Source organism: Heptranchias perlo, chromosome 23 (genome assembly GCF_035084215.1).
Source record: "Heptranchias perlo isolate sHepPer1 chromosome 23, sHepPer1.hap1, whole genome shotgun sequence".
Lineage (NCBI taxonomy): Eukaryota > Metazoa > Chordata > Chondrichthyes > Hexanchiformes > Hexanchidae > Heptranchias > Heptranchias perlo.
This window is the reverse complement of record NC_090347.1, coordinates 15,734,563-15,762,429: the sequence shown is the minus strand read 5'-3', so window position 1 is coordinate 15,762,429 and position 27,867 is coordinate 15,734,563. Positions and strand designations below refer to the sequence as shown.

At 42.0% G+C, this 27,867-nt stretch overlaps 1 protein-coding gene across 1 annotated transcript in view; it reads left to right on the top strand.

The window, feature by feature from the left end:
* The window catches only part of LOC137341111 (zinc transporter ZIP11-like), a 602,857-nt gene that overhangs the window by 128,557 nt on the left and 446,433 nt on the right, over positions 1-27,867 (top strand). Inside the window, exon 4 of the mRNA XM_068004039.1 lies at positions 20,592-20,736. Within this exon, the coding sequence (XP_067860140.1) occupies positions 20,592-20,736 (145 nt within the window). The remainder of the gene's footprint in view (positions 1-20,591; positions 20,737-27,867) is intronic.

Sequence of the window (27,867 nt, the reverse complement as noted above, 5' to 3'; positions counted from 1 at the left end):
CAATCTATTTTCCCAGTCCACTTTAATCAATTCCGCTCTCATACCATCATAGTCTCCTTTATTCAAGCTCAGTACGCTTGTTTGAGAATCAACCTTCTCACCCTCTAATTGGATATGGAATTCAACCATGTTGTGGTCGCTCGTTCCAAGGGGATCCTTAACTAGGACATTATTAATTAATCCTGACTCATTACACAGGACCAGGTCCAAGGTTGCTTGCCCCCTTGTAGGATCAGTTACATACTGCTCAAGAAATCCATCCCTGATGCACTCAATGAACTCGTCCTCAAGGCTGCTCTGCCCAATTTGATTTGTCCAGTTAATATGATAATTAAAATCCCCCATAATTATGGCTGTTCCCTTATTACATGCCCCGACTATCTCCTGATTAATACTTCTTCCAGCAGAGTTGCAACTATTAGGAGGCCTATATACTACGCCCACTAATGTTTTTTTTCCCTTATTATTCCTTATCTCCACCCAAACTGTTTCATTATCTTGATGCTTGGTCCCAATATCATTTCTCTGTATTACAGTGATTCCTTCCTTTATTAACATAGCCACCCCACCTCCCCTTCCTTCCTGCCTGTCCTTCCTGATTGTTAAATACCCTGGCATATTTAATTCCCAGTCGTTGTCACCCTGCAGCCATGTTTCTGTAATGGCCACAAGATCATACCCATACGTAGTTATTTGTGCCGTTAACTCGTCCATTTTATTACGAATGCTACGTGCATTCAGATAAAGAACTTTCAAATCTGTTTTGTGACGCTTAGTTCCTGCTTTTTCCTTTTTTAACACTTTACCTATTACTCCATACCTTCTGTCCCTTCCTGTTACGCTTTCCTCTCTCTCCCTGCTCAGGTTCCCAACCCCCTGCCACTTTAGTTTAAACCCTCCCCAACAGCACTAGCAAACACTCCTCCTCGGACAGCGGTCCCGGCCCTGCCCAGGTGCAGACCGTCCGGTTTGTACTGGTCCCACCTCCCCCAGAACCGTTTCCAGTGTCCCAGGAATTTGAATCCCTCCCCCTTGCACCATTCCTCTAGCCACGTATTCATTTGAAATATCCTCCTATTTCTACTCTGACTAGCACGTGGCACTGGCAGCAATCCTGAGATTACTACCTTTGAGGTCCTATTTTTTAATTTACCTCCTAACTCCCTATATTCTGCTTTTAGGACCTCATCCCCTTTTTTACCTATATCGTTGGTGCCTATGTGCACCACGACAGCTGGCTGTTCGCCCTCCCCCTCCAAAATGTTCTGTAGCTGCTCCGAGACATCCTTGATCCTTGCACCAGGGAGGCAACACACCATCCTGGAGTCTCGGTTGCGGCCGCAGAAACGCCTGTCTATTCCCCTTACAATTGAGTCCCCTATCACTATAGCTCTGCCACTCTTTTTCCTCCCAGCCTGTGCAGCAGAGCTACCCGTGGTGCCAGGAAGTTGGCTGCTGCTGCCTTCCCCTGATAAGTCATCCCCCCCAACAGCATCCAAAGTGGCATATCTGTTTGAGAGGGGGATGGCCACAGGGGACCCCTGCACTACCTGCCTGCATCTCTTACTCTTCCTGGTGGTCACCCATTCACTTCCTGCCTGTATACCCTTTACCTGCGGTGTGACCAACTCGCTAAACGTGCTATCCACGAGTTTCTCTGCATCGCGGATGCTCCACAGTGAGTCCACCCGCAGCTCCAGCTCCGAGATACGATCGGTCAGTAGCTGCAGGTGGACACACTTCCCGCACACATGGTCGGCAGGGACACTGGTAGTGTCCATGACTTCCCACATCTTGCAGGAGGAGCATATCACGGGTGCGAGGTCTGCTGCCATGACTTGCCTTAGCTTAGTTACCCCTTTTAAATTACGTTGAAATTAGAAAATGTTAACTATACTAGGGACCTAGGTTCACTAAAAAAAAACACTACCTGCTATAAAACCTGCAGATCTTCCCTTTCTTATTACTTTACTTACAGTAAAATGGTAGAAATACTCACCTGAACCTACTCACCAATCAGCTGCCTCCCCTGTGCCGCGTCACTTTCTGACTGGTGACGTCACCCCGAACTGCCGCTGGTCTCAGAGTCTCGCTCTCAGAGTTAGCTCTGGTCTCGCTGTTTACCGCCGCTCACCGACTGAACTTTTCACGGATAAAATGTCTTCTCAAATTCACCAACTTGGGAATTTAGCATTACTTCTAGTTTATAGGGTGGGAATAGAAGAGGAGGTGAGGTTTCAGCTAAAATAAAGCCCAGCTGATGTCTGTTGATGCTACTGCAAACTGATTGATTTATTTTTTGTGAGGGTAATAATCGCTGTCCTTCAATTTGTCGTTGCTGCAACTACATCATTCCTTGCTGAGAGGGCAGGTGCAACCTGCTCTTAAGTTTCCTGGAGACTCCCCCACGTCGCGTATCTCAGCCCTCTGTTTTCTCACTTCCTCCAGCAGCCCACCAAGCCTGGTGTTTGTATACTCTAATTTTTCTTTTTGATTTGCGCAGAGATCACAGTTAATTCAATACAGACATAAAAATGGAGATTTGTCTCACAATGTCTTGTTTGCTCATCTGTCGCTCTGACAATGTCTGTTCCAAACTGAATTGAATGTGACTTGAACATAAATAGGTGTTATTCAAGCCTCGGAAATGTGGTCCTCCTGACTTGATTACATCAAACGAGTCAGATGATCACGAACAAAGACCGTTTGCAGCAATCGAGACAAACTGGCACCTGTTGGCCATTTTAAGATTTCGAGACACAAGACAAACCCTGCCTTATCTTGTAATTTATACAGACAGAATAAAATATAAATATAAGCCTCGCATTACCCCTATCTAAATTTACACAGTGATGCGACACTGAACCTGTGACAAGGATGAACAACGAATGTTCAGAACATTCCTGAAACCTGAAACGTTAACTTGTCTTTGAAAAGTGACAAATTGTTTGCAATGTCAAATTTTATATCCTGTCTCATTTAATAATTTGTTCATAGAAAATGTGTTCCCAGACAGCAATGTTGTTTATAACTAGTGTCTCACAAGCCTCCCAAAGTGTAGCCAATTGTTTCATTTGATGGGAATGTTATAGCTACACGTCGAAACAGTGGAAGTAAAAATCGGGGACTGATTTGCTATCACCCACTTTACACTATTGCACAAAGTCAAAATTACCCCCATTGTGTGAATACAGCCTTCATCTTCATATGCAATACACAGATTGTAACTTGAAACTCCTGTAGATATAGAACTTAAAATCCATCCGTAGCCCTCAGATAACATTTTCCGGTGCAATTTCATTGTTGTACCAGAATTCCTTAAACCAGCAAAATTTTCTTGTGATTTTTTAAAATTCATCAATTTTAAGAAGGAACTCACTGTGTCACGCAAGGTTCCTCTCTGATTTGAGGACACAGTGAATGCAATGGTGTTATTGCACATAGTGTGTGAGAGAAAGCTACCTTGCTCCAAATCTTTACAGTCACTGGTGGGCAAACGCTCACCAGCTTCATCCCAATCCCAATCTGCAATATCCCATTTTTTTTACATCCTAATTTCACCCTTTGATAGTCGTTCAAATTCTGATCCTTAATATGTAGTCAGTCTCGTAGTCAGTAGTTAATATGTAGTCAGTACAATGGTAACAATGCAGTGCAATTATCTTCCCTTTTTTTTAAAAAATGATCTTGTCATAATTGGCCCCTGGTTGCAGATAAGCTTGTTAGATGCAAAAATAATTCACTTAAATGAAAAGCACAAAGTAATCAAATGGAAACAAATTAACAAAGTAACTTTTATCCGATCAGGATTTAAAAATGTTAAATTCCAATCCCAGTTTTCCCAATCGCAGCTCTGGTTTACCCCTGCTTGGGTGCAGTGAAAATTTTTTCAAGGCACTGTTTTACCCGAGTTTGTGATTACATCTTGCAGCCTGCCTGATTGAAACTAAGGTTAACTAGAAATCTCAAGTGCCCTCCCCCAGAGGATTAAATTCTCAAATGAGTACAATTCGGTGGGTCAAAAACAATGTAACTATAGTTAACAAATGGTAATGCACAGAGCTGTGTGGAGACACTGCTGTAAAATTTTATTTCAAACCGATTTAGTATTCACATAAAGGTGCTATTTGCTAAGAGTGCCGCATATATATATATATATGTATGTATCTATATTATTAATATCTTAATGCCACTATAAATTCCTATGTCCACATTTGAACTTGTCATACTATAATTACACTCTCTTGTGAGTGGAGGTGCTGCAGTGCCACCATTGGTAGGAGGATGTAATTACAGTGTGACAGGTTTACATCGGTAGTTTCCATTATAAACGTAGACATGGGAATTGAAAATGTAATCATGACGACAGAATGTATGTCTTGAAAATGGGAAATGAGGTACATCTGTGCAAACTGGTGCAGTTATCTCTTGCCCTATAACCCAGACTGCTACATTTGGTCTTGTGTGCAACTCCATGGGAGGATGACTGGTTTATGAAGATAAAAATCAAAAATTTCAGTGTTTTTGGCTTATTTCATAGAGCAGCTTTAAAAACCAATCTTAGCCTAATTCTCTGTCAATTAAACTTAGAAAAATGTTGTTTTGATTGTGTGTCACTGACTTAAAATATTTCACTCATGCTTTTCACCTCTAAGGGTTGGTCTGCCTCTTGGCTCCATTTACTATCTGGGGGAGTCTGTTTCTTTAGCTGGGCAAGGATTCGTACTGGATCACCATGGCTGGGCTGTTTGCAAAGCCACGTCAGTTCGCTGACTGCCCAGTAATGTTGGTTGCTATGATTTTTGAAAAAATGAGTGTTTATAGCATACAGCACCATTGTGTTGTGGACATTGCTGTGAAAAGAAATGGATCCATCAGTGGCCATTGAAGGGCAGCCAGCTGCATGTTATTCACTTAAATGCTGGAATTTCAACTGAATAATAATGTACACCATGGAGTTGTGATGCACTGGGTTACCAATTACCCAGTCAGACAATTGGGTCAGTTAGTTGACTTCAATAAATCACTGTTTGTGGCAGCTGCCCAGTTACTTTAAAGCTGCAGTCCCTCATAATTCAAACCATTAATAAATGGGAATTTGAGTTGCACTCACCATAATAAGTTAATTCAGGGTAGGAGAAATGTTTCTTTTTTAATTCTGTTTCATGACAGCGATATTAATGTCTGAAGTCTGATTGCAAAGCCACAAATGAATGATGGGCTGGACTACCTGTGGAAAAAATCAATTTAATAAGCAATACATGTTAACATTCTGCAATGAAGACAACTCGAGTTGTGATCTGGTTGCGCTATTAACCAATGATAAACTGTTTGCTTTTAAATTTTGTATGGAATTTCAGCTTTTCACTAACAATGCACAGAGGTAGAGTTGAACAGAGTTCCACTGACATGGTATAAACCTGTATTTAAGCTACAAGAAATCATTTTCAAGTTTTCCTGAACATTTCAGGTCAATTTTATAAATGTAGAATGAATTATCCAGCGTTTGTTTAATGCAACAGTTTGTGTGTGGGGGTGGAGAATGAGTCAGAGGTGAATGGAATACTTAAATAAAACTGTTTGAAACCTCTAAAGAAATTAAATCCAAATGACAGAGAGTTGCAGTCGGGGCTTTTGTGTCCCACCAGCATTCCCAAAAAAGATTTTGCTGGGAGTTGAGGGAGAGAGCGAGGGATGCTGTACTGAATGCCTCATTTAACCTTCTAATTATGCAATAATACATCATGTGGAGAGTGATATTTTCTTTCGAAACCCAATAACAGAGCACAAGGGGGAAATGTGATTGTGTGACTTGGACTGCAAGCATTGTTTCACAAGCAAATTGCTTTGATTATTTAGATAGTCTATCTGGCCACCATGGAGATTATAATCTCTTTTGCACAGTGCCTCCCCATGTGGGTTGAGAAGGGATGAAAGAGGAATGGGAATTGAGAGGGAAACTGACACAAGTGCTGTTCACTTCACAGTGAAATGCACTGAGATAAAATGTAACTAACCCTGAGATGAGCAGTTTCACCGGTTACTGATTTGAGGGTGGGAGAGGGGGAGGAGAACCTCAAAGCAGGTGTATGTGCCAATGTGACATAATTTAGTCTGGCTTCAACATTATTTGTGCACTCACATATTTATTCTTTCCACTTCAAACATTTCAATGCTCAACATCATGCAATTACAAGAAGGAAATGTGTTGTATTTATCTACACTTGCAGGAGATCTCTTAAATTTTTAAGGGCCAGAATTTCCTGCAGCAGGACATCTAACGGCATCTGCCGTTGGTAAGACTTGCCTCTGCAACCTTTAGCGCAAAAAATTTTTGCCCGCAAAGTTGATGAAAGTATGAGCTGATAACAGTGCAGCGAGAGTAACAGGGCACCTGAGTGAACAGGGCAAGCAACAGGGTATTTTCTGAACCAATGAGATTTAAGGATTGGGAAATAACACAGGAAGGACTGAGAAGGAGGGTGAATTCAATGTCAAATCAGGTACAGAAAGAGAGTGAAAGAAAGATTGGATTAAGAAAGAAAAAAGAGGCAGTAAGGAAAATTAAGAAAAAAAAATGTAAAATTTAAAATTTGACATTTTTAAAATCTCTATGAAAAATTCAAAACCTGAAAGAATGAGACTCCACACTTACAATAGTTAATTTTCAGTGACAGAGGTTGATCGGTAGTCATTAACACTTATCACTTCGTTAAAAGCGTACTTATGCTACTAATTAGCCCTAATTACCTGCAGCGGGTTTAGTTCGTATTTACCGCACAAATTCAGCAACTTCATGACATTCAATGCATGTCAGCGGTTAGGTGGACAGCGAGATGCTGTTTTCCCGAAGCTAACAGCGGAGCGGTGCAACTCGGTCAGCAACTTTTGGATATTTGCACTTATCTGCACATCTGCTTCTCGCCTAAAGTTGCTGTACCATTTACCAATAGCCTCACCATTATTTTGACAGCAAATTCTGGCCATATGTTCTCCAAATAGCCATACCGGGTTTTAAACTCACCCGGCATCTATTCAGCTCCAAGGGCATTGCTGCACAGCTCAGCATCCTGGATAGTCATGAGGGGAGACTATAAAATTCAGTGCTAGCTGTGTTCACACCACCGCCTCAAACATTACTGCACTTTCCACTGCCTCGTACCTCCCATTACCAAACGAGAAAGAATGCCAGCCATCATTGGTCTGTGCAGCACGCTCATGGATCGAGTTCGTAGTTGGCATCCAGAGAGCCACTCCCTGATGAAATCGAGATCTGGAATGCCAAATATTCAAAGAGCTAGGGGGCACTAAAACTCCCCCGGGAGATTTGAATTGGAATTTTTAAACAATTTCCCCTCTTGAGCAGCTACTTTGGGAGAGAACTCCCTGCATTTCTAACTCTCCTTTAGTAATGTAACTGCATTATGAAGGTAACATTTTACCACAATATTCAGGTAGAACTGTGCCTCAGTATTACCATCAGACTTTACCAATATATTTCATTTATGTTGGAAATTAAAGGTTAATTCGGACAAGGTGAGTAAAATATATGTGCATGAGTATTCTCGCCCTGTAACATATGTGTTTCCTTAGCAGCTGTATGGCAGGCATTTGCCTTTAGCTTGGTGCAGGAGCAGCTTGTGTTGTGACAGCCAACATGGCGTTCTAGACGTCAAAATGATAGATGCTAGACGGCATTGCTTGGAGGCTGCATACAAGAACACGCACTCATATATTCAGGGCTCAATTGAGTTGCAGGGAGGCAAACAGCTGTTGCTGAAGCTGTGTGCCTCCAACTGGTGCAACCACTGTTCTGTGCAGTGTACATGTCATGGTCAGAAGGATGGTAGTAATGTACTCAGATGTATTATGGTGAGTTATAGCCTCATTTTGGCCCCAAGTTGGCTGCAAGATGGTGCACCTGTTGTTGGAAGTTCAGAACCAAATCAGCCTTCTGTGGAAAGCTTGGTAATCTAATAACTGATTCGAGCAGGTCCATTGTATTCCAGGGAATGATTGCCCAGCTAGCCTGGCTCATTGATGGAACCTGCGGGAATACACCTGTCTATTGGGGCTGGGATTCTTTCCACTTGGCTCCAGACAATCCTGCAAGCCAGTGCTCTTAATGGGTAGAGTGGTCCTAGCTGCAGAAGCAACAGGAAGCATACCAGTGGTCTTTACTGGTTCCCTGAGCCTTGGCTCTGCTAACCTGGACCTAAACTCTCTAGATTTGGGTGAGGGGGGATTTGCCTCTATGGAGAGAGTGTGCATTCCATACTGAGCAAAGAAATTCGACTGTGGAGATTTCTTAGCAGCTTGGTTTGGTGATGTTGTGTTTTTGGGTTTTACGCCAAATATTCTCCTTGAGCCCAGCTTCTTCGGCTGTTCGTATAACCAGCTCCCATACCCTGCAAAGTGTGCCCTTTGCTGCCCAATATTTAGGCAAATATAGCAAGAACCAGGGATTAAACAGTGAACCCCTGCTGTCGTACTCCGGCTTTCTGGAATATATCACGTGCCACCCTGTGATCTCCTCAACTTTGAAAGATGCATGAATATATACAGTGTCAGACCGAGATTTAGACAATAGACCAATAGTCACATTTATTTAACAGTAATCTGGTAAATGAATGGTATTCAGCCCATACAGAATCAGAGTATCTTAGCAGGTACAACACAGGAATAGGCCATTCGGTCCATCGTGTCTGTGCCGGCTCTTTGAAAGAGCTAGCCAATTAGTCCCATTCCCCTGCTCTTTCCCCATCGCCCTGTAAATTTTTTCCCTTGTAGTATTTATCCAATTCCCTTTTGAAAGTTTTCCTCTGATCTCCTCTGTACTTTTTGTATTCAGTCTGGTTCTCTACCATATTATGAACCATACATTCGTCATAAGCCTCCTTTTTCTGTTTCATTTTAATCTCTTTATCTTTAGTCATCCAGGGAGTTCTAGCTTTGGATGCCCTTCCTTTCCTCCTCGTAGGGATATGTCTACTCTGTACCCGAACCAGCTCCTCCAGGTTCAATTACTGTTTTGCCAATCAATTTTTGATTCCAATCCGCCTGGGCAAGATCCCATTTTAACTCACTGAAATTTGCCCTCCTCCACTTTCACATTTGATTGTTCTTTGTCCATAACTATTCAAAAACTAATATTGTGATCACTGTACCCCAAATGCTCCCCCAGTGAAACATGCTCCACTTTCCCCAGAACGAGATCCAGCACTGTGCTTCCTTCCTGTTTGGACTGGAAATGCACTGTTCCAAAAAGTTCTTTTGAACACATTTCAGGAATTCCTCCCCCTCTTTGCCCTTTACACTGTTATTGTCCCAGTCTATACTGGGATAATTGAAGTCCCCCATTATCACTACTTAATAGTTCTTGCATCTTTGTTTAATTTGCCTGCAAAGTTGCTCCTCTTTTTCTTTCCCACTATTTGGTGGCCTATTATATACACCCAGTCGCGTACTAGCTCCTCTATTGTTGCTTAATTCGAATCAAATAGATTCTGTCTTTGACTCCAAAACTACATCATCCCTTTCCAGTGCTACAGTAGTTTCTTTGATCAATACTGCCCCTCCTTTCTTTCTTTCCCTATCTTTCCTGAATACCCTGTAGCCAGGAATATTAAGTACCCAATCTTCCCCTTCTTTGAGTCAGGTCTCTGTTATTGCCAGTACACAATAGTCCCATGTGGCGACTTGAGCCCGCAGCTCACCAACCATAATTACCACGCTACGTGCACGTGCACTCCAATCTCATCTTAAGTATGTTTACTGTAATTACAAATTACTATTGTCAAAACAACTAAGATGCTTTTCCTGCACTAACTCTAAACATAAAATTACAATGTCACAACTCCGGCAGTAAACCTGAAAGAGAAACCTCATTACAGGATCAAGACAACAAAAAAGCATATATTATTAAGAATAAGAAGTGGCTGGGAGTGTTCTCAAGGCGATGGCACACTGGGAGTTTGGAATGACATTCATACAGTGTGAGAGATTATCTGGAGCCCTGTTGTGTGTTGGAGTCTTGTCATGTGCTCCCAGCCATCTGTTATTCGGTAATGTTTTAGGGTGTCTCGCCTACAGGATGTTCATATCCTGGGGGTGGAGCAGGGTGTGAGATTAATGGTGTATTTTTTTTTATATACTGTGTTTGGTTCTTTGTCGTTTCTCCTATTTGTCTTGCCCTTTCTGGATGTTTGCCACCACACATCCTCCTGTAGCCAAGAAGGCGAGTTTATTTGCACTGTGCATTCCTCCTTGGCTCTTGTTAACATGGCTGTATAATTGGCCATAAAAACAAGACATTGCAAACCAGATGGTCTCAAATGGAACGGCCACATTCCTCCACTGTTAAAGCTACGCTGAAGAAGCTTAGTTTCCTCTTTCACGCCAAATGCTTCTTTTCCCCATAACAATTCTCAACACCTTATGAAGACCAACTATGTCCAAGATTTGAGGAGGTTCTTCTACTAATTTTCATACACTCCTGGACAGGAAGAACCTCCTAATCTGATGGATCTTTTCTGCTGCATGTGGGCTCCAACATCAATCTCAATCTCTTTATCTCTTATCTTTCTCTCCATCACAGCCTTATTTGTCTCCATTCATCAATACTGATGATGTGGAGATGCCGGTGATGGACTGGGGTTGACAATTGTAAACAATTTTACAACACCAAGTTATAGTCCAGCAATTTTATTTTAAATTCACAAGCTTTCGGAGGCTTCCTCCTTCCTCAGGTGAACGTTGTTGGAAATGAAATCCTCGAAATGAAATCGCATTTATAAATCACAGAACAATGCTTGGTGATTACAGACAGTTTTTTCAACTGCCCGTTGCCAAGGCAATCAGTGTGCAGACAGACAGGTGTTACCTGCAAGGTCTCCGAATATACAAATCACCAAAAACCCCCCAAAAAAAAACAGAGATAGAGAGGTAGAAACATAGAAAAGACAGCAACTGACCCGTTATATTAAAAACAGATAACATTTGTTCGCTGGTGGGGTAATGTGTAGCGTGACATGAACCCAAGATCCCGGTTGAGGCCGTCCTCATGGGTGCGGAACTTGGCTATCAATATCTGCTCGACGATTTTGCGTTGTCGTGTGTCTCGAAGGCCGCCTTGGAGTACGCTTACCCGAAGGTCGGTGGCTGAATGTCCTTGACTGCTGAAGTGTTCCCCGACTGGGAGGGAACCCTCCTGATTGGTGATTGTTGCGCGGTGTCCATTCATCCGTTGTCGCAGCGTCTGCATGCATTGGCGAGACCATTGATAGCCTTGCTATATCTGCTTCATGCAAATATTCACAGTGCATGAATTAGTTTTCTGTTTTTTAATCTCAAAAGTAAGTTGTGTTGAGGAAAATGTGAAGTGACACAATGAAACCTGATGAATTGTCCAGACCCAGGCAAGAATGGTTCTTTTATTTTCTTAATCATAAATAAATCACATTTACTGGTTCCTGACAGCTAGGCAGATGTTGTATGGGGCACAAGCTGCCATTCAGTCAGCAACAGCTGGAGAGATTTTTCCAACTGAAGCAAAATGCCAAATGGTTTATTATATTTCATGGTCAATTAATAGAAGTATTAAAATTCTTGCATCATTTCTGGTTTGGAGCATTAGGAACAAGAGTAGGCCATTCAGCTCCTACCCCAGTTCCGCCATTCACTTAGATCATGGTTGATCTGCACCTCAACTCCATTCTCCCATCTTTGCTACATAAACCTTGATACTCTTACCAAACAAAAGTCTATCTATCTCAGTCTTGAAAGCTCCAGGAAAGAACAGGAGCTTGTTAGTGGTGTGGTGCTGGATACCATCATGCAGTGTCAAAGGGTGATTGGGCACAGCTTGCATTCCAGCGTTGCTTAGGTCCAGATTTCAGTCATCATGAGCAGTTGTTTCCCTACAAGGAGGAAGATTCTCCACAGGCCATTCTCAGTGGTAAATGGAGAGTGTCACCAGGGCCATTCTCGAATGCTTACTGCCAGAGGGAGAGTCTCTCCAGGCCAGGCCTGCATACTTGCTGCTGGAGGGACAGTCTCTGTAGGTCATTCTTGTATACCTGCTACGAAATGGAGAGTCTCCCTGGATGACTCTGGTGTACGTGCTGGCAGATGGTTCATAGTGACAGTGGGGAGTCTGGAGGTATGTCACCTGATCTCTTGGGCACACGATGGGCAACCCAACGATAGGAGAGGGGAGAAAGGGAGTGGATTTGGAGGGTAAATAAGAGAAGAATATCATCTTGTTTTGCTTGACAGCAACACAGCATCCTCCATAATGTGTTAGTTAGGCCTGTAGGTAGAGTCAGTGGTAGCTGGTTAAAACAGATGTTTGTAATGAATTAAAAGAACATTTGACCATAAAAGCAGTTTATGGAATATTCACATTCAGTACTTGGAGGCTTGGAATTTACTTTGGCAGAAATTAATCCCCTCTGTTAGTGAAATAGGCACGTTCATTCATTTTTGTTAATGTACTAATAGAATAAAATTTGGGTCCTGCCCCAGCCTTTATGAAGCATTAGTCCCTGTCATACATTCAGCTGTAAGGATTAATCACAGTTGTCTGGCAGATATTTAGATATGATTGTCCTGCTAAATTACTTTCATTGGCGTGTTGTTTATTGCCCTTGATTGCATTAATACGGAACAATTATTAGAGAGGAAATTAGACTTTAAGAATAATAGATTAAGGTTGAGGTTTTCTTCTTGTGGTTTTATTTGTAATGCCTGTTGTAGCTCTTGAATCATCCAACACAAAATCAACTCAATTTAAAAAGATCCAGCAAAATCTCAATCATTAGCAGGAGCCAAACACAGTACTGGTCAAAAAGCATGTAACTCATGGCTCACCATAAAGGTGTCGAGGATTGACTGTATTACTAATAATTACTTTTTTTCAGCACCTTTTGTTGTCCAGAATAACCTGATTGTCAGTGTGATCATCGTGAACAGAACAACTTGGTTTCAGAATGACAATAATGTAGCCTTAGTTGGGTTCCATTTAAAGGAAAGAACTTGCATTTATTTAACAACTTTCACGAACTCCGGAATGTCCCAAAAAGCTTTACACTCAATTAATTATTTCTAAAATGTGGTCACTGTTGTCATGTAGGGAAGCTCAACAGCCAGTTTGCACATAGCCAGGTCCCACAAATGGCAATGAAGTAAACGACCAGATAATCTGTTTCAGTTACGTTGATTGAGGGATAAATATTGACCAGGACAGCGGGAGAATTCACCATCTCTTCTTCAGACAGTGCCGTGGGATCTTTTACGTCCACCTGAGAGGTCAGATCTCGGTATACCTTCTCATCAGAATGACTCCCTCAGTACTGCATCGAAGTGTCAGCCTGGATTATGTGGTCTCTGGAGTGGGGCTTGAACGCACAACCTTCTGACTCAGACGAGAGTGCTACCACTGAGCTGAGACTGACACCTAAGTGTAGTTGGAGATTCCGTGATAGGATATAGGAAGTGTTACATTTGGACAGCATAACAGTAATTTATTCAGTTTGGAGATCAGTAATACATGTTTGCCAGAGTTGGTCCTTTTCGGTTTATTTGGCAAAGTAACACGTACCACACTTGTTCTTCGTGTTAATGTCTGGCAGAATAATAGGAAAACATGCAGCTTTTAAAATCAGGTAGTAGTTCAACTAATACATCAAAAGAGTGCACTGCTTCTGGCCTCTGGATTGGTCTTCAACAGGTAACCTGCAGTCCTGACTGGACTTTTGGCTAACATCTCACATGATACTGTGATAATATTGTCCCTTTATCAAATTACTTTGCTGTATCATCACTTCAGACAGTCTGACCTGTCAATCACTCCTCACCAAAGTTGGAGTTTCCCTTAAAACTATACAAACGCACCTGTTCAAATAACTATCACATTGAAAGTTAGCATTTAGCACATCAATGTTAATTGAGCAGTCCCAACACTTGTGTATTCCTGCTATTATTGACCAGCCAAGCATCTGAAGGAAGGCTCTTTATTTAGTTGACCCGTTATTTATCATGACCCTTTCAGGTTCAACAATTAAGTCAACAGTTGGGTCTCTCGAACCCCGTGCCAGCAGAGAGAGAAGTAAACTCTTCAGTGTTAGGTTATTTAAGGCTTTTCCTACAATATCTGACTTGGATCAATCTTGCACTACAAAGAGTCACGGCAAGTTAGAAATTGAATATCTGCCATGTATGAAACAACCCAAGTTATGAATATGATTTGTGAGATTCTGCTTCAGGCTCTTAAAAGTTGTTCTGTTATAGTTCCTTTGCAGTGGTTAAAGATGTACTTTATGAAGTTGGATCAATTTTTATTTAAATTGACACCAAAAATTTGAAGTTTTAACTTTTTTTTACAAATAGTTGAAAATGATTGAAATTATTAATTTCAATGTAAAGATGATGTCTGCTTATGTACCTTGTCCCAGGGAAGACATGCACAGTATCTTCGGTTGGCATAATATTTAACAGTTTTATTATAAGTTACAATATGCAGATGAGTTAATCTTTGTGAAAAAATTGTCTCTTTTGTAAGTTTTTCTTTCCCTGTTTCTCCACTGCCTTGGTTAGGTTCCCCTTCACCACAAATCAGTCTTCAATAGAGCAGGATGGTGTCTGAGTGTCTGTTTAATGCCTGGAAAGGTGTTCAAATTCAAGTCTCGCATATGCTCTTGCACATTAATTGCTGGCTGTCTGACTATTAAGAACTTGTGAAATTATTCTGTTGGGTGATCAATAAAACCATGATGAATGATGATGAGCATTTTGAGACTGAAGGTGGGGCTTACTATGCATCTGATGGATGGATTTTCTCTGCACCCTACCAAACAGGACAGTATTCCATCACGGGGCAGACATAAGCTTTGCAGAACACTTAACATTAGCCACGTTGGGAAATGGAACCAAATGCCCCAGCAATTATTGCTTAAGGTCAGCTTTGGCTCGATGGTAGCAGTATCTCCTCATTCATGCTTTTGTTACCTCCAGACTCGACTATTCCAATGTTCTCCTGGCCGGCCTCTCATCTTCCACCCTTCATAAACTTCAGCTCATCCAAAACTCTGCTGCCTGTATCTGAACTCGCACCAAATCCCATTAACCTGTCACCCCTGTGCTCGCTGACCTACGTTGGCATCCCAGTCCAACAACGCCTCAAATTTAAAATTCTCATCCTTGTGTTAAAATCCCTCCAGGGCCTCGCCCCTCCCTATCTCTGTAATCTCCTCCAGCCCTATAACCCTCCGAGAACGCTGCATTCCTCCAGTTCTGGCCCTTTTGTAATTCCCAATTTCCTTTGCCACACCATTGGTGGCCGTGCCTTCAGCTGCCGAGGTCCTAAGATCTGGAATTCCCTCCCTAAATTTGCCTCCCTACCTCTCCCCTCCTTTAAGATGCTCCTTAAAACCTACCTAGCTTTTGGTCGCCTTGTCCGAATGTCATCTTATGTGACTCAGTGGCAAATTTTGCCTGATAAAGCTTCTGTGAGGTGCCTTGGGACGTTTTATTAAGTTAAAGGCGCTATATAAATGCAAGTTGATGTTATAATCTCGGCTGACATTGATTTGGCCACTTGCCTTGAGGAAAGGGGATTAGATATTCCCATAGTTCTTCCCTTTAATCACTGAATTATGCAACTCCTTTAATTCATTACTTCCATCATCTCCTAATTTTCTGTAGAATTTGATGCTGGGTTTTGTCAAGCTGGCAGCTCACCACTTATATTTAAATGAGCCTGAAATTAAATTTCATTCCCTTGTGTGCCTTATCTTTCTTTTGTTCCTTCCTGTTGCTCTAGTCTTAACATAACCTGCACAAACTTGTGAGAATACTCGACTTCAGAAAATGCGAGTTGATTGCTAATATTGTAGTTGATTGCTTGAATAATTAATGACCGTGGACTTTTGAATTTGTTTTGCCTTCCAGGACTGAGTTATGAAAGCAGAATAAATGAAGTCCTTAGTGAAGCAGAATGAAGGCTCAATTCTTACAGGAGGGCAGGCTACCTCATTATTATGTATTAGAAACAGATGAAGTCACGATTAAAGCGGAATAATGGCTTGAATGTTACTGAAGGGCAGGCCCCTCATTATTATGTATTAGAAATGGAACCAAAAAAACATATTTTAATCAAGAAGGAGGTTCCACTGCTGATTCATGGTTGACCTTTCACTTTGAAAGATGGCAGCTGTATTGTGTGGTGCATCCCAGACCAAGATGATGGTGTTTGCTCTGGTATCATGCATACTCTTACTCAAGGGAAGGGAAATACTTTCAGAAAAGGAATTTTTTTTTGTGTGTAGTTTCGTTGTTGGTTGAGATTTAGAAGAACATAAGAACATAACAACAACATAAGAAATAGGAGCAGGAGTAGGCCAATCGGCCCCTCGAGCCTGCTCCGCCATTCAATAAGATCATGGCTGATCTGATCCTAACCTCAAATCTAAATTCATGTCCAATTTCCTGCCCGCTCCCCGTAACCCCTAATTCCCTTTACTTCTAGGAAACTGTCTATTTCTGTTTTAAATTTATTTAATGATGTAGCTTATTAAATAATGTAGCTCCACCTGGCTCCACAGCAGTCCCGAAGACCTTTGCTGGCTCCCGATCGGCATCCTCCCAATTGCCTTCCATGCAACTCCCAGGGCTGCTGCCGCGTCATAGTGGTCTGGAATTGATTTCCGCTTTGCCAGTGAGCTGCCTGGGGACGCACAGCAGGTGTCCGCAGCTCATCGATCTAATTTAAATGATGTAGATTATTAAATGGATTGAAAAGTGGGATGTTAAGTAATTTTGATATGAGTGCAGAAACTGTTCCAGAGGCCTAAAACAGTTAATCAATCCATTTGAATGCATTTCTTAACCCCTGTCTATTAAAGTCCTGCCTGAAATAACTTAATACCAGACCACTCTGACCATCTCTCTGTGGACTAGTACCTGCATTTAAAATCAGTTAATATCATAATGTATTACTACAGAAATTAGACCATCCTAATCAATCTCTTGTGGTTTTACACACAGTAAGTTGGAGAATATTCTCTTTCTCTTACCTGTCTCTTCTGACTTTGTGGTGCTGTTTCATTCTCTGTCTCCCTTTATGCTTCTCTCTTTCTCTTCTCTCCTTTTCTCTCACTAACTCTTCTTTGCTTCTCTTTTTCTTTCTGTTTTGAACCACACAGTCAACCTCTACATCCTCTCTTCCCCTTTGCTACACTTGTCACTCACCTCACTCGTAACTCTCCACCACTTGCCTCTCTTCATTCCCACATGCTACCCCCAAGGACTTGTGGTGAGAACTATTGTACTACCCTCCCTTCCTTTTTGCTTCCCTCAAAAAAAGCATTGTTTGCATTCAAAATTCAATCTTTTAAACAGAAATCAAATCAGAATGAGGAAAGACACATTGACCTAAAACTCGTCTGTTTTGCAGGCACAAAATGGGCTCCTAAGAATCCAATATGGTGGGGGAAGTGCGCCGCCTACCATATTGGTAAAGACCTGTGCCTGATCAGACATTTGGCTGCTTGCATAAACAAATAGGGGGCCTAACTCCCTCCTGATATTGGGTTGCCCTGATCGTACCTGGCAATCGGGCCTGCTGCCTTTGAGATAATCAGGCCTACTTGTGGCCTAACCAGCAGTCCTCAAAAGGGACCGCTATAGCGCACCACCAATAGGTAAGTCTTGTAAAATATCCTTAGCTGAATGTGGAGCCTGGAGGAGAAGGAGTGCTCCACCTGGCTCCACAGCAGTCCCAAAGACCTTTGCTGGCTCCCGATCGGCTTCCTCCCAATCGCCTTCCGTGCAACTCCCAGGGCTGCTGCCGCGTCACAGTGGTCTGAAATTGATTTCCGCTTTGCCAGTGAGCTGCCTGGGGACGCGCAGCAGGTGTCCGCAGCTCGTCAATCTAATTTAAATCAGGCCCGAGGTCCAATTTTGATCAGACTTCTGGCCTACCTGTTCTAGTGCAGGGAATTTTTGAAATTTTATATTTTTTAAAAGCCTGTATATTGGACATTAGAAATTTCAGTTACTGAGGAAAAATGGTGGATCAAAATTTTTCAGAAAGCATTTTGAGTTGTTTGTACAGGAATGATATACTGCCATCTGGCAGCCAGATTGTGTAATTGTAAGTTGATGATTTTACATTGGTAATTTCCATTACAAATGTGGACATAGGATTTTACAATGAAAAAATGTTGGCACAAAAGTGTGACAAAAAGAGTGACAATGGGAAGTAAGATTTGTAGACAGATAGTGTGCAGATGTAAGATTGTTAATAGGATATAGATGTAATGACAGGTAATGGTAAAAATATTTCTTATTTTGACTGTTGGGGTGTTCTGATTTGGAGAATATTTTACAAGTAAGAGCAGGCCTCCAAATGCACTAAATGTCTGTGTTCATTCACATGGTTCAAACGTTCAGTTGAAAGCTCAAAGGCATGTTTGCAGTTGAGTGTGAATCTTGTGATCATGGTATTGATGAATGTTAAGGTGAATGGACCATTTTACACTCTGCAGCTAATTCTACAAGCCAAATGTACCATGGGTTAGATCCAATTCTGAGCACCATTAAAACTGTCCCAGTCTCTTGCATCAGAAGAGATCTCGCGTGTTAAATGGGACATTATTTTTTTCTCATTAGTCAACCTTAAAGTACAGCTCCTTTGAGCAGGATTATCTAATTCTTGAGTATTCAGGAGCTCTGTGCTGTGAAATCCAAGTCTCTTTTACTTAAGACTCCTAAATAGGATGCCTCACCACCAGGTATGTTCGTTAAAGATCAAAACATTGAGGAACTGAATGGTGTAATGGGTATGCTATTCTTTCAACTCGGGAACCCTAGTACGGATCTAGTCCAGTCTGATTGGGATTGGGAGGAGCCTTTCCTTCTGCTACCTGTAATTGTCCCACAGGAAATGAGTTTGTACAGTCTTAACCTAGTTCTTAGCAAAATTTACACCATAAAGCTATCCTTAATTTTGCAAATTCCGGGTCCAGAGGGATCGTTGGTGAGAGAGTGGAAAAATCCACATTGCTGCAGCTTTACTGAGGCTGTGATTAAGGCATGTTGTAGAGGAAGCGCAGAGGAAGCTGCATTCTGCACTTTGCCCATGCTGTACTTGACCTGGGGGTGCTTACTGCTGATGTTCTGTTCCCCAGCACCGACATCCAACACCTGAGCACAAAAAGTGACCCAAAATGGGGACACCTGCAACAATTAATATTTTGGTTGTGATATCGGGACAAATTTTCCTCTCCTGCGCCTGGGTGTATCGGACCACCTGAGCACACTGAATACAGGAGAATTTGACTGGTGGGGATGTGCACCCCCTGAAAGGCAGCATGTGTGATTTTCTGGCCATTTTGCGCACATTTGCTGCACCCGGGTCATCCAGGAACAGGAAGTTGTGCTTCTATTTTTCCCCTCACAAACTCCCCCAAATCAGTTTCTCTGATATTATGAGTAGATTCTATTTAAACAGATGTTTGAACAAATGAACAAGAGTGGACAGAAAAGAATGGAAGTTAGAATATGGCAATTGTGTGTGACCACCTATGTCGGGGAAGTATACTGTGCTCACAGGAACATGGGGCGTTTGAAATACTTGGGTAATTTCCCTCTGACCTCCCAATGGGCCTGTCCCAGCCGTCCAGAGAAAAAAATTGGCAAAATATTAAAAATTGACTTGCACTCATTATTAATTCAAGTGGGAAAGATACATTTTGTGCATTTTACTTGAGTGTTTGCTGAAAGGACTTGTGATCAGGAAGGTTCATAACATTTACCGACTACCCCAGTGTACCAATGTATACTTCAAAGTACTCTGTGAGAAATAGCAACGTGACTTTATAAAATATGTCTATATGCAAAATAAAAATAACTAAGGTGGGAAGGAATTCTGGTTCAAGTATTTGTGATTCTTTCCGACTGATTTTTAAAAGAAGTACTGATGGTGAGGGTCTCTCATTAACAGCAGCTGTGGAAAGGAAACATCAGTCCGACTGTATTTGAACCGCGTTTTCAGAATTGAAAGTTTGCAGTTTCTCAGCCTTGACAAGTAAAGTTAACATCAAATGTTTATCTGTTAATTTGAGGAACGCGTAGCTATTTAGACAGCCTAAAATTGTTACTTCATCCTTGAAGCAAGCAAGAGGGTAAGCATTGTTGTGATGATATGGTGTCACTGCACATTGCGACTCCCTTCTGTTTTCTTCCATGGTGTGGCAGAACGCAGCTGGACTGCTGTGATTTCCCTCATACGACATTACAGATTTCAGCTATGCTGTTGAAAAGCGATGCTGAGCAGAGGTTAGGTTGAGAAAAAATAGAGGGAGAGTTCCCCATCCCACTGTTCCAAGCTGCATCTCCTGGTAACAGCTTACAGAGTTGATATTTGTAGAAGCCTGGTCGCAGGTTAACTGTGTGCCCTATCAGTTTGATGTGGCACATGGGATGGGGAGACCGCCGAACTGGAATAAGAGGAGTAAAGAATTAAATATCTCAGAAAACAAATGCCAATTCTATTTCTGTGCCTAATCGGCGCCTGTCCTATTCTATTCCAGGGTATTGGGGATACTCCGCAAATGGCATTTGCACTCAATCAGGAGCCAAAACCAATGAAGGAAAAGAAGGAAGATGATGGTGGCGATGCCCAGTCGCAAGATGAAGAATTTGCCATCCGGATAGGTAGAGGTGGATTATCAGCAGGCAAGCATCGTGTCATATGCCGACAAAAAAAATGATTTGAACAAGTATTAAAATGGGGGGGGGCGGGGGGGGGGGCAATGCATTTATTTTAAAGAAGAGTTGGATCAAATGGCAGTCCAAGGCTTTGGTTCTTCTGATGATTCAGTTGCTGAAACTTAATCAGTAATGAACGGCTTTGGAGAATTCTTCTTTCCTTTGGCTGCTGACTGTTTTCTAATCTGTTCCAATCTCTATAACTAATGTGGTAAATTATCTGCTCTTGATCTGGTTGCACATTCAAGCCTTTAATCCATCTGTTCTCATCTACGATCAGTCTGACTTAGGAGTGTAGCTTTCTTGACATCACACAGGCTTTTTCAGAGTGGAGGTCAGAAATGAATGCAGGGATCAGAAGGCATTAGAGCATTAACTTGCATATTCCTTTATCATCGATAGTCCTTCCAAATATCATAGCCTTGTAAATGATCAAAATTTAAAAGAAAACACTATTCATAACAAAAATGGATTTTCCTGCAATTAAATGTAGAGGCAGAATATTAATTTGTAATAACCACAAAATAATTGATTTTAGGAAGACATTTCCATCTTGAATTCCTCAAAATCATTCGATACTTCGGTTTTTTTGTAAGTTTTAAAAGCTGTTGAGACTGGAGCGTCTCAGGGGCTGACAGTTGCACCCCAGAAAATTAACAGTGGGCTGTGAGCAGAAAAAGGAACAGATCTGAGTAGAAGTGCAGCAATAAACTGTATTTACTCCCAATTTAAAAAGCTTCTCTTTATGTTACGATGTTTAGAAGAGAACTCAAGAAGATGGTTAACACAGTGCTTAGGTCTGGTCACCCCCAGCCCTGCAAGTGGGTCGAAGGGTTATGACTTTATTAGGTCCGAAATTGCAGGGCATTCATTGTAAAGGGACTTTATCTCGTGGGATGATGGTGTAGTTTGAAAACAAAAATGCAAATACTATATAAAGGAAAAACGAGTATAATAATCCAAATTGCTGCTACAGTATAACATGAACATTGAGTCATCATTGACAGCTTGAAACTTTTTTTGTGGTCGAGGTGTATCTTTCAAGTTACAGCTCTTGCACATGTGTGGTGTAAATGGGGTACACCACAGTGTATATGGAGGACAAAGAACAAGCGATCTTTTGTTTTTGACTGGAATCTTGTGGTGTTCCAGCTCTGGATTTTAAGATCACTAGGAAAGGACCAATTTTCAACTTGTCCTTTGCATGAAGGCTGAAGTGCAATGTAATGTTTGGTCATGCTCAGTTCATGTATGTCTCTTGTTTGTCGTGGGTAGTTCATTCTGTCCATTCCCAGTTTCTTGCGTGTGCCTGCTCTTGAAGACTGATGAATACAGTTACTGGTCTAGGTTATTAATGAAACAAGATCACCTGATGTTGCAATGATTGTCTCGTTTGGGGATATATTCCCAGTCTTGGTCTGCACAGCCCCTCTGCTTAAATTTTAGTCTGCACCATGTGTCGCTACCTGTTGTGGACCAAATGGAAGAATGATGAGGAGACGTGACATTGAATAATAAGAGTCACTAGAAAAGGTAGGCAAACGAATAATGGACCGAGTCCGAAAGAGACCCCTTTGATTCCATTGGACTTGCTGCTAATGTTGAATCTGGCTCCACTGCTGGGCACAGCTGTGACTCGTCTCCCAGTCATCCTCTGAATCAAAAGACTAATTTTTCTTATCTTCATGTGTGACTGCATACTGGCCATTGGCTCCATCACAAATGGCTGTTTTGCAAGTTGAAGACCAAGCATTCTGGGGTCATTTATTCATAGGACTGTACCAACAAACTAGGAACTTTTGCCCAGTGCAGTTGTTGATGTTTTTCATGACCTTGCATTCTCTTGAGCAGGTTAACCCATGCAATGCTGCACTGTAGTTTGATCACATCCATTAACAGCAAGTTTCCCTGTGATGCTGCGATAAGTGTATGCAACTCAGTCTGGCTATTGAGGGCAGAAAGAGTAGATGGATTGCAAATGTAAAAGCTGTAGGTACGTGCGTCCCCTCCCCACCAAATCAGTTGAATCTAGACACATGAAACAAATGATTTAAAAATGATGTTGACGAGAATTTTGGGGGAGACATGAAGTATTCTGCACAACACCATGGACGCCTCTTGAGATTGCAAGTGCTCTTGATCTTTAAATCAAGTGAATACTGTGAGTGACATCTTTTCACAATGGGTACGAAATCCATGTTCAGAAAGTTACAATGCAGCAGACACAGTGGACTGGGAGGACACCAACAGTTGGTGTTGACTTTGACTCAGTTTAAGCTAACTCTTAGGGATTCAAGAGCACATGAAGGTGGTTATATTATATTTTTGGTATCAGATTTTGACCAAATACAGAGCTGCTCCAGTACTAAATGTGTTGTTCAACTGTGGCATTATTTGTCAGGTAGCTCGAGAACATGTAAATGACCAAAACATTATATTTTGATCATTCTGAAAGTGCAATTCAGACTTTGGAGGTGTTTCTGTGTTGGCGTTTTTCAATTGTGCCTGAAAGCTTACATTTACGAGCCAGTCTGATGTTTTGGCTTGTGCTGACTCCCTATAGTTTGCAGAGTGTGAATTTGGAAGTTGCATGAAAATTATTTTTGCCTCATAGACCCTATTTTACCAAATCACATTCACTTTTGTAGTCAGAATACCACCAGTTATCAAGAAAACTCTAGTTTTTTCAAGGTGTATGTGGCAATGAGTGCAGTTCTTCAGAAACAAAAGTGGAACCTGCTGGATAACCAACAGAATTTATTGCAGTGATCAATAGCCGTTGTAAAGTGCTCGTGTGGTAATACTGGAAAAACATTCACTGTATCCAGAACAGAATTATTACTGCTAATATTTTACATTATAATTTATTGCATTGATGAATTGATAATTGAATACGTAAAATATGTTGCCTGCTCAGGCATGCATTATGATAATGGCTTATTAAAAATAAAGGGTTACAGTGGCGCACACTTAAAATACATGACTTTTTAATGACCGTGTGCATGATAGCAAGATCCTGTAACTTGTGGTAAAATTCTGCAGGACAAGTTTGATCTGGAGGCTCATTTAAAATTCTGTCGGGTTTTATTTAATTTTCAAACCTGGAGGCGGGTGTGCTGAAGTCTAATATTCTAAGTAAATTCATTAATTGTAATGTTAAAAGTAAATGTGCCCCGTTGCTATTGTTAGCAAGTGCTCATTAAGTCCGAGAAGTTGGTTTCCTCGACCATTAGAACAAACTCTTTCATTTGTGTTTCAGCTACAAGTAATGAATTACATTCTCAAGGTTTTGTTGGTGTTCTATTTTGGTTGTTTGCCTTTTGCACTTGTCTATATCTGGTCCATCAATTCCACCTACAGTTTGAACAAAAGAAAGCAGTTGATTCACTGGATCATAAATCTTCATTTTAAACACACTGCGCCAGCCAAAGAGGGCCATTATCGTAACTAATTATTGATCAAAGAGAAACTGCCTATTCTTACAGACATCGAGGTAACGTCCACCATCCTGTGGTTTGGGAGCCTGGTACGACAGGGATATCCAAGCTCTTGGAGCAGTGGGCCTGATCCTTGTGGTACAACTAGTGAGTGGGCTGCACCTAATTAAATAGCTTCTGAGTCAGGCAGAATCATGATCAAACACTCATAATCCATTTTGCATTTCTTGTGCTCCTTCAACCACACACATTCTTCACTTTTGTCCCTTTCTCTTTTTCTTTCACTTTTGCGACTTCCTCTCTCCTCCTCTGTCTCTCCTTCATTTCAGTCTCCTTTTCTCTCCCTCTTCGTTTATGACACCCTCTCTCTCACTTTCCCCTCTCTATCTTTTTTTTCCCTCTCCACCCTCCCCTCCTGCAGTACTGTCTCTGCATTGTCGTGGATTCCTGAGGCAGATCCCGACTGGAGGAAGACAGCAGCGCTGGTGGGAGCGGGACACACGTGCCGAGGTGCGCTGCTGTTGAGAAAGCCATTAGCACTATCTGTGATCCAGCTGGTGGGACGGATCATTAACTGGAGGTCCACAGCCGGATAAGATTGTGAAGCAGCCTAGATTCAGGTCAGGGGTTGACTGTCCCGCAGTATACCATTCATTTTGACTGAATCCTTTGAACTCTCCATAAACAACGAAGAAGTTGTTTGATTGCCTGCCTTCCCCCCGCCCCCCCCCCCCCAAAAAAGGCTAAAATTCCAGAATTATCTGCCCAGCGGTTCAGTTGCCCCTCCCCAAAGCCTCAAATTTAAAATTCTCATTGTTGCGGGACCCTGTCACTTATTATCAAAAGGTGGCTTTTGAACATAAGGAATATTGTTCACTTGGGTTTTGTACTTCAGCTCACTGCTGTTCCCTTCGTCAGCCAATGTGCCAGTATGCAGTCTCGTCTGTGGACTTGTCCATGGCTGCATTCTGATTTTTCCCAGGACATTCCTGCCAATTTTTCTCCTCCAGACATGGAGCATTTACCAGCCTTCAAATGGTCAGGCTGCAATTTGAACTCTCAATCTCCCTTAAGAATCTTTCTTCAGAGCTACTGGTCGACCTACCAATGTTTATGTAGTTCTGCCTCATCGAACTTAGTTCAAAGTACTGCCCCTTGAGACCACTCTTGTCAGGAACCCATTTGTCCATTTTCATCTGACCCATGTGGTGCATTCTCAAACCAAGCAACACTGCAGTGTTGAGTGCAAACTAATATAGTTGGTGTTATGGTTTGGGATTTTAAAGACCATTTTGTTCTGACGGTTGTTCCCTGTTACCCACAAGTGGGCTGTTACCCTGTTTAGCAATAATACTGCACACTGGAATTCATATAGTAGTCTCACTATGCTGCCTGTCACTGACTGTCTCTGGAAGGCAGAAAATACCACTCTTAGGAATTGACTGGTGTTGGCTAATACTATAAATTGAAATTAATGATACTTAAACATTTTACAGAAGCAAAGATATTTGGCAAATACTTTCTAGCACAGTAACTGTTATAAAAGATCTGGCAATAGTCCAAAAGGGGTTAATTTATTCTTTTTAAACTGAAGATTTCCTTCATTGAAAGCAAACAATCCATTAAGTTCCACACCATTCAATTCTTAGGGTTCTGTGAAGCTTCCCAAAGTGAAATGTAGAGTTTCATTGAGGTTTCTTCCTTCAGTTTGAGAAATAGAACTGATGAGCCTGGGGCAGAGCATTTTTATTGAGGACACTTTTCCCTTTTAAAGTAGGATCACCATCAAGCTTATGGAAATGTATATTTCAGCTGAGCCATAACTTTGCTGCCATTATTCTATGTTGCACCAAGTCCCACTCGCTCATCGCCCTTGTTTTTGCTGACCTACATTGGCTCCTGATCCGCCAATGCCTCAAATTTAAAACTGTCATACTTGTGTTTAAATTCTTTCCATGGCTTCATCTCATCCTACCTCTCTAAACTCCTCCAGCCCTACCTGCACCCCCCCCCCCAAAAAAAACTCTTTGTTCCTCTGACTCTGGCCTCTTGTGCTTTCCCCTCTCTCTGCCCCCCCCCCCCCTGCTGATTAGCAACGGTGCTTTCAGTTGAATAGGCCCGACTGTCTGTCTGGAATTCTCTCCCGAATCACCTCTGATTCTCCACCTCCCTTTCCCCATTTAAGACCCTCCTTAAACCTCATCTCTTAGAATAAACTTTTGATCAAGCCTCCCAATTTCTCCTTCATTGGCTGTTCTTCAATACAGCTCGGTGAATTGCCTTGGGACATTTTTCTACATGAAATGCATTATGTAAATGCAAGTAGCAGTTATCACAAAAAACAATCTACGACTTTGACTGATGCATTATACATCCTCATCCTCCACAGTGCCTTTGACGCAGTTGGCCATACCACAATTCTCCAAAGCCTGTAGTCTGTGAGCCTCCATAGTCCAGCTCAGTGGGCCTAACTCTCTTGGTTCTACCTTTGCAATCTGATCTTGCCAGAGCATCTCCAGCAATGAGTCCTCATTCCATCCCCGCACCATTACCTCCTTCACAGCTTCCCTCTGCTTCTATCTGATCTTTTCACATGCCTGAAGGAGGTTGGGATTGGACACCTGTCAAAACTAGTGAGTGGGCTGCATATGATCATGCAGACTTGCAAGGCCCCTTACATTAAAAAAAATACAAAACGCACATACAAATTTCAAGACTCCATACACCAAAATTCCTTCCCTCCCTATCCTCTCCCTCATTTCTCCCATCCCCTTCCTCCTTCCTATCCTAGTCTCTCTCCTTCCTATCCTAGTCTCTCTCCTTCCTATCCTAGTCTCTCTCCTTCCTATCCTAGTCTCTCTCCTTCCTATCCTAGTCTCTCTCCTTCCTATCCTAGTCTCTCTCCTTCCTATCCTAGTCTCTCTCCTTCCTATCCCAGTCTCTCTCCTTCCTTTCCCACCCTCCCCCTAATATTTGTAGTTTGAAACCTGCAAAAGAAATCCAACAGCTAAATACTTCATGCTGCCGTCATGTAGATTTGAACTGAACAAAGTAAAGGGGTTTTGGGCAGGAACTCATTACTGAAAAGTTTATAAATCAAATGCCATCATAGCATCTGTAAGATGGTGTTTCCCTTCTGTTCTTTGAACAACAACAACAACCTGCATTTATATAGCGCCTTTAAAGTAGTAAAATGTCCCAAGGTGTTTCACAGGAGTGTTATCAAACAAAATTCGACCACCGCGCCACATAAGGTGACCAAAAGTTTGGTCCAAGAAGTAGGTTGTAAGGAGGGTCTTAAAGGAGGAGAGAGAGTTAGAGGTTTGGAGTGGGAATGCCAGAGCTTAGGGCCTAGGCAACTGAGGGCACGGTCGCCAATGGTGGAGCGATTAAAATTGGGGCTGCGCAAAAGGCAAGAACTGGAGGAGCACAGAGATCTCAGAGGGCTGTAGGGCTGTCGGGCTGGAGGAGGTCACAGAGATCGCGAGGGGCGAGGCCATGGTGGGATTTGAAAACAAGGATAAGAATTTTAAAATTGAGGCGTTCCTGGACCGGGAGCCAATGCAGGTCAGTGAGCACAGGGGTGATGGGTGGGAGAAAAAAGCATAGCAGTGCAGATCCATTTCTGACTGATGTTTCCTAATCAATGTGGGCTCCCCAT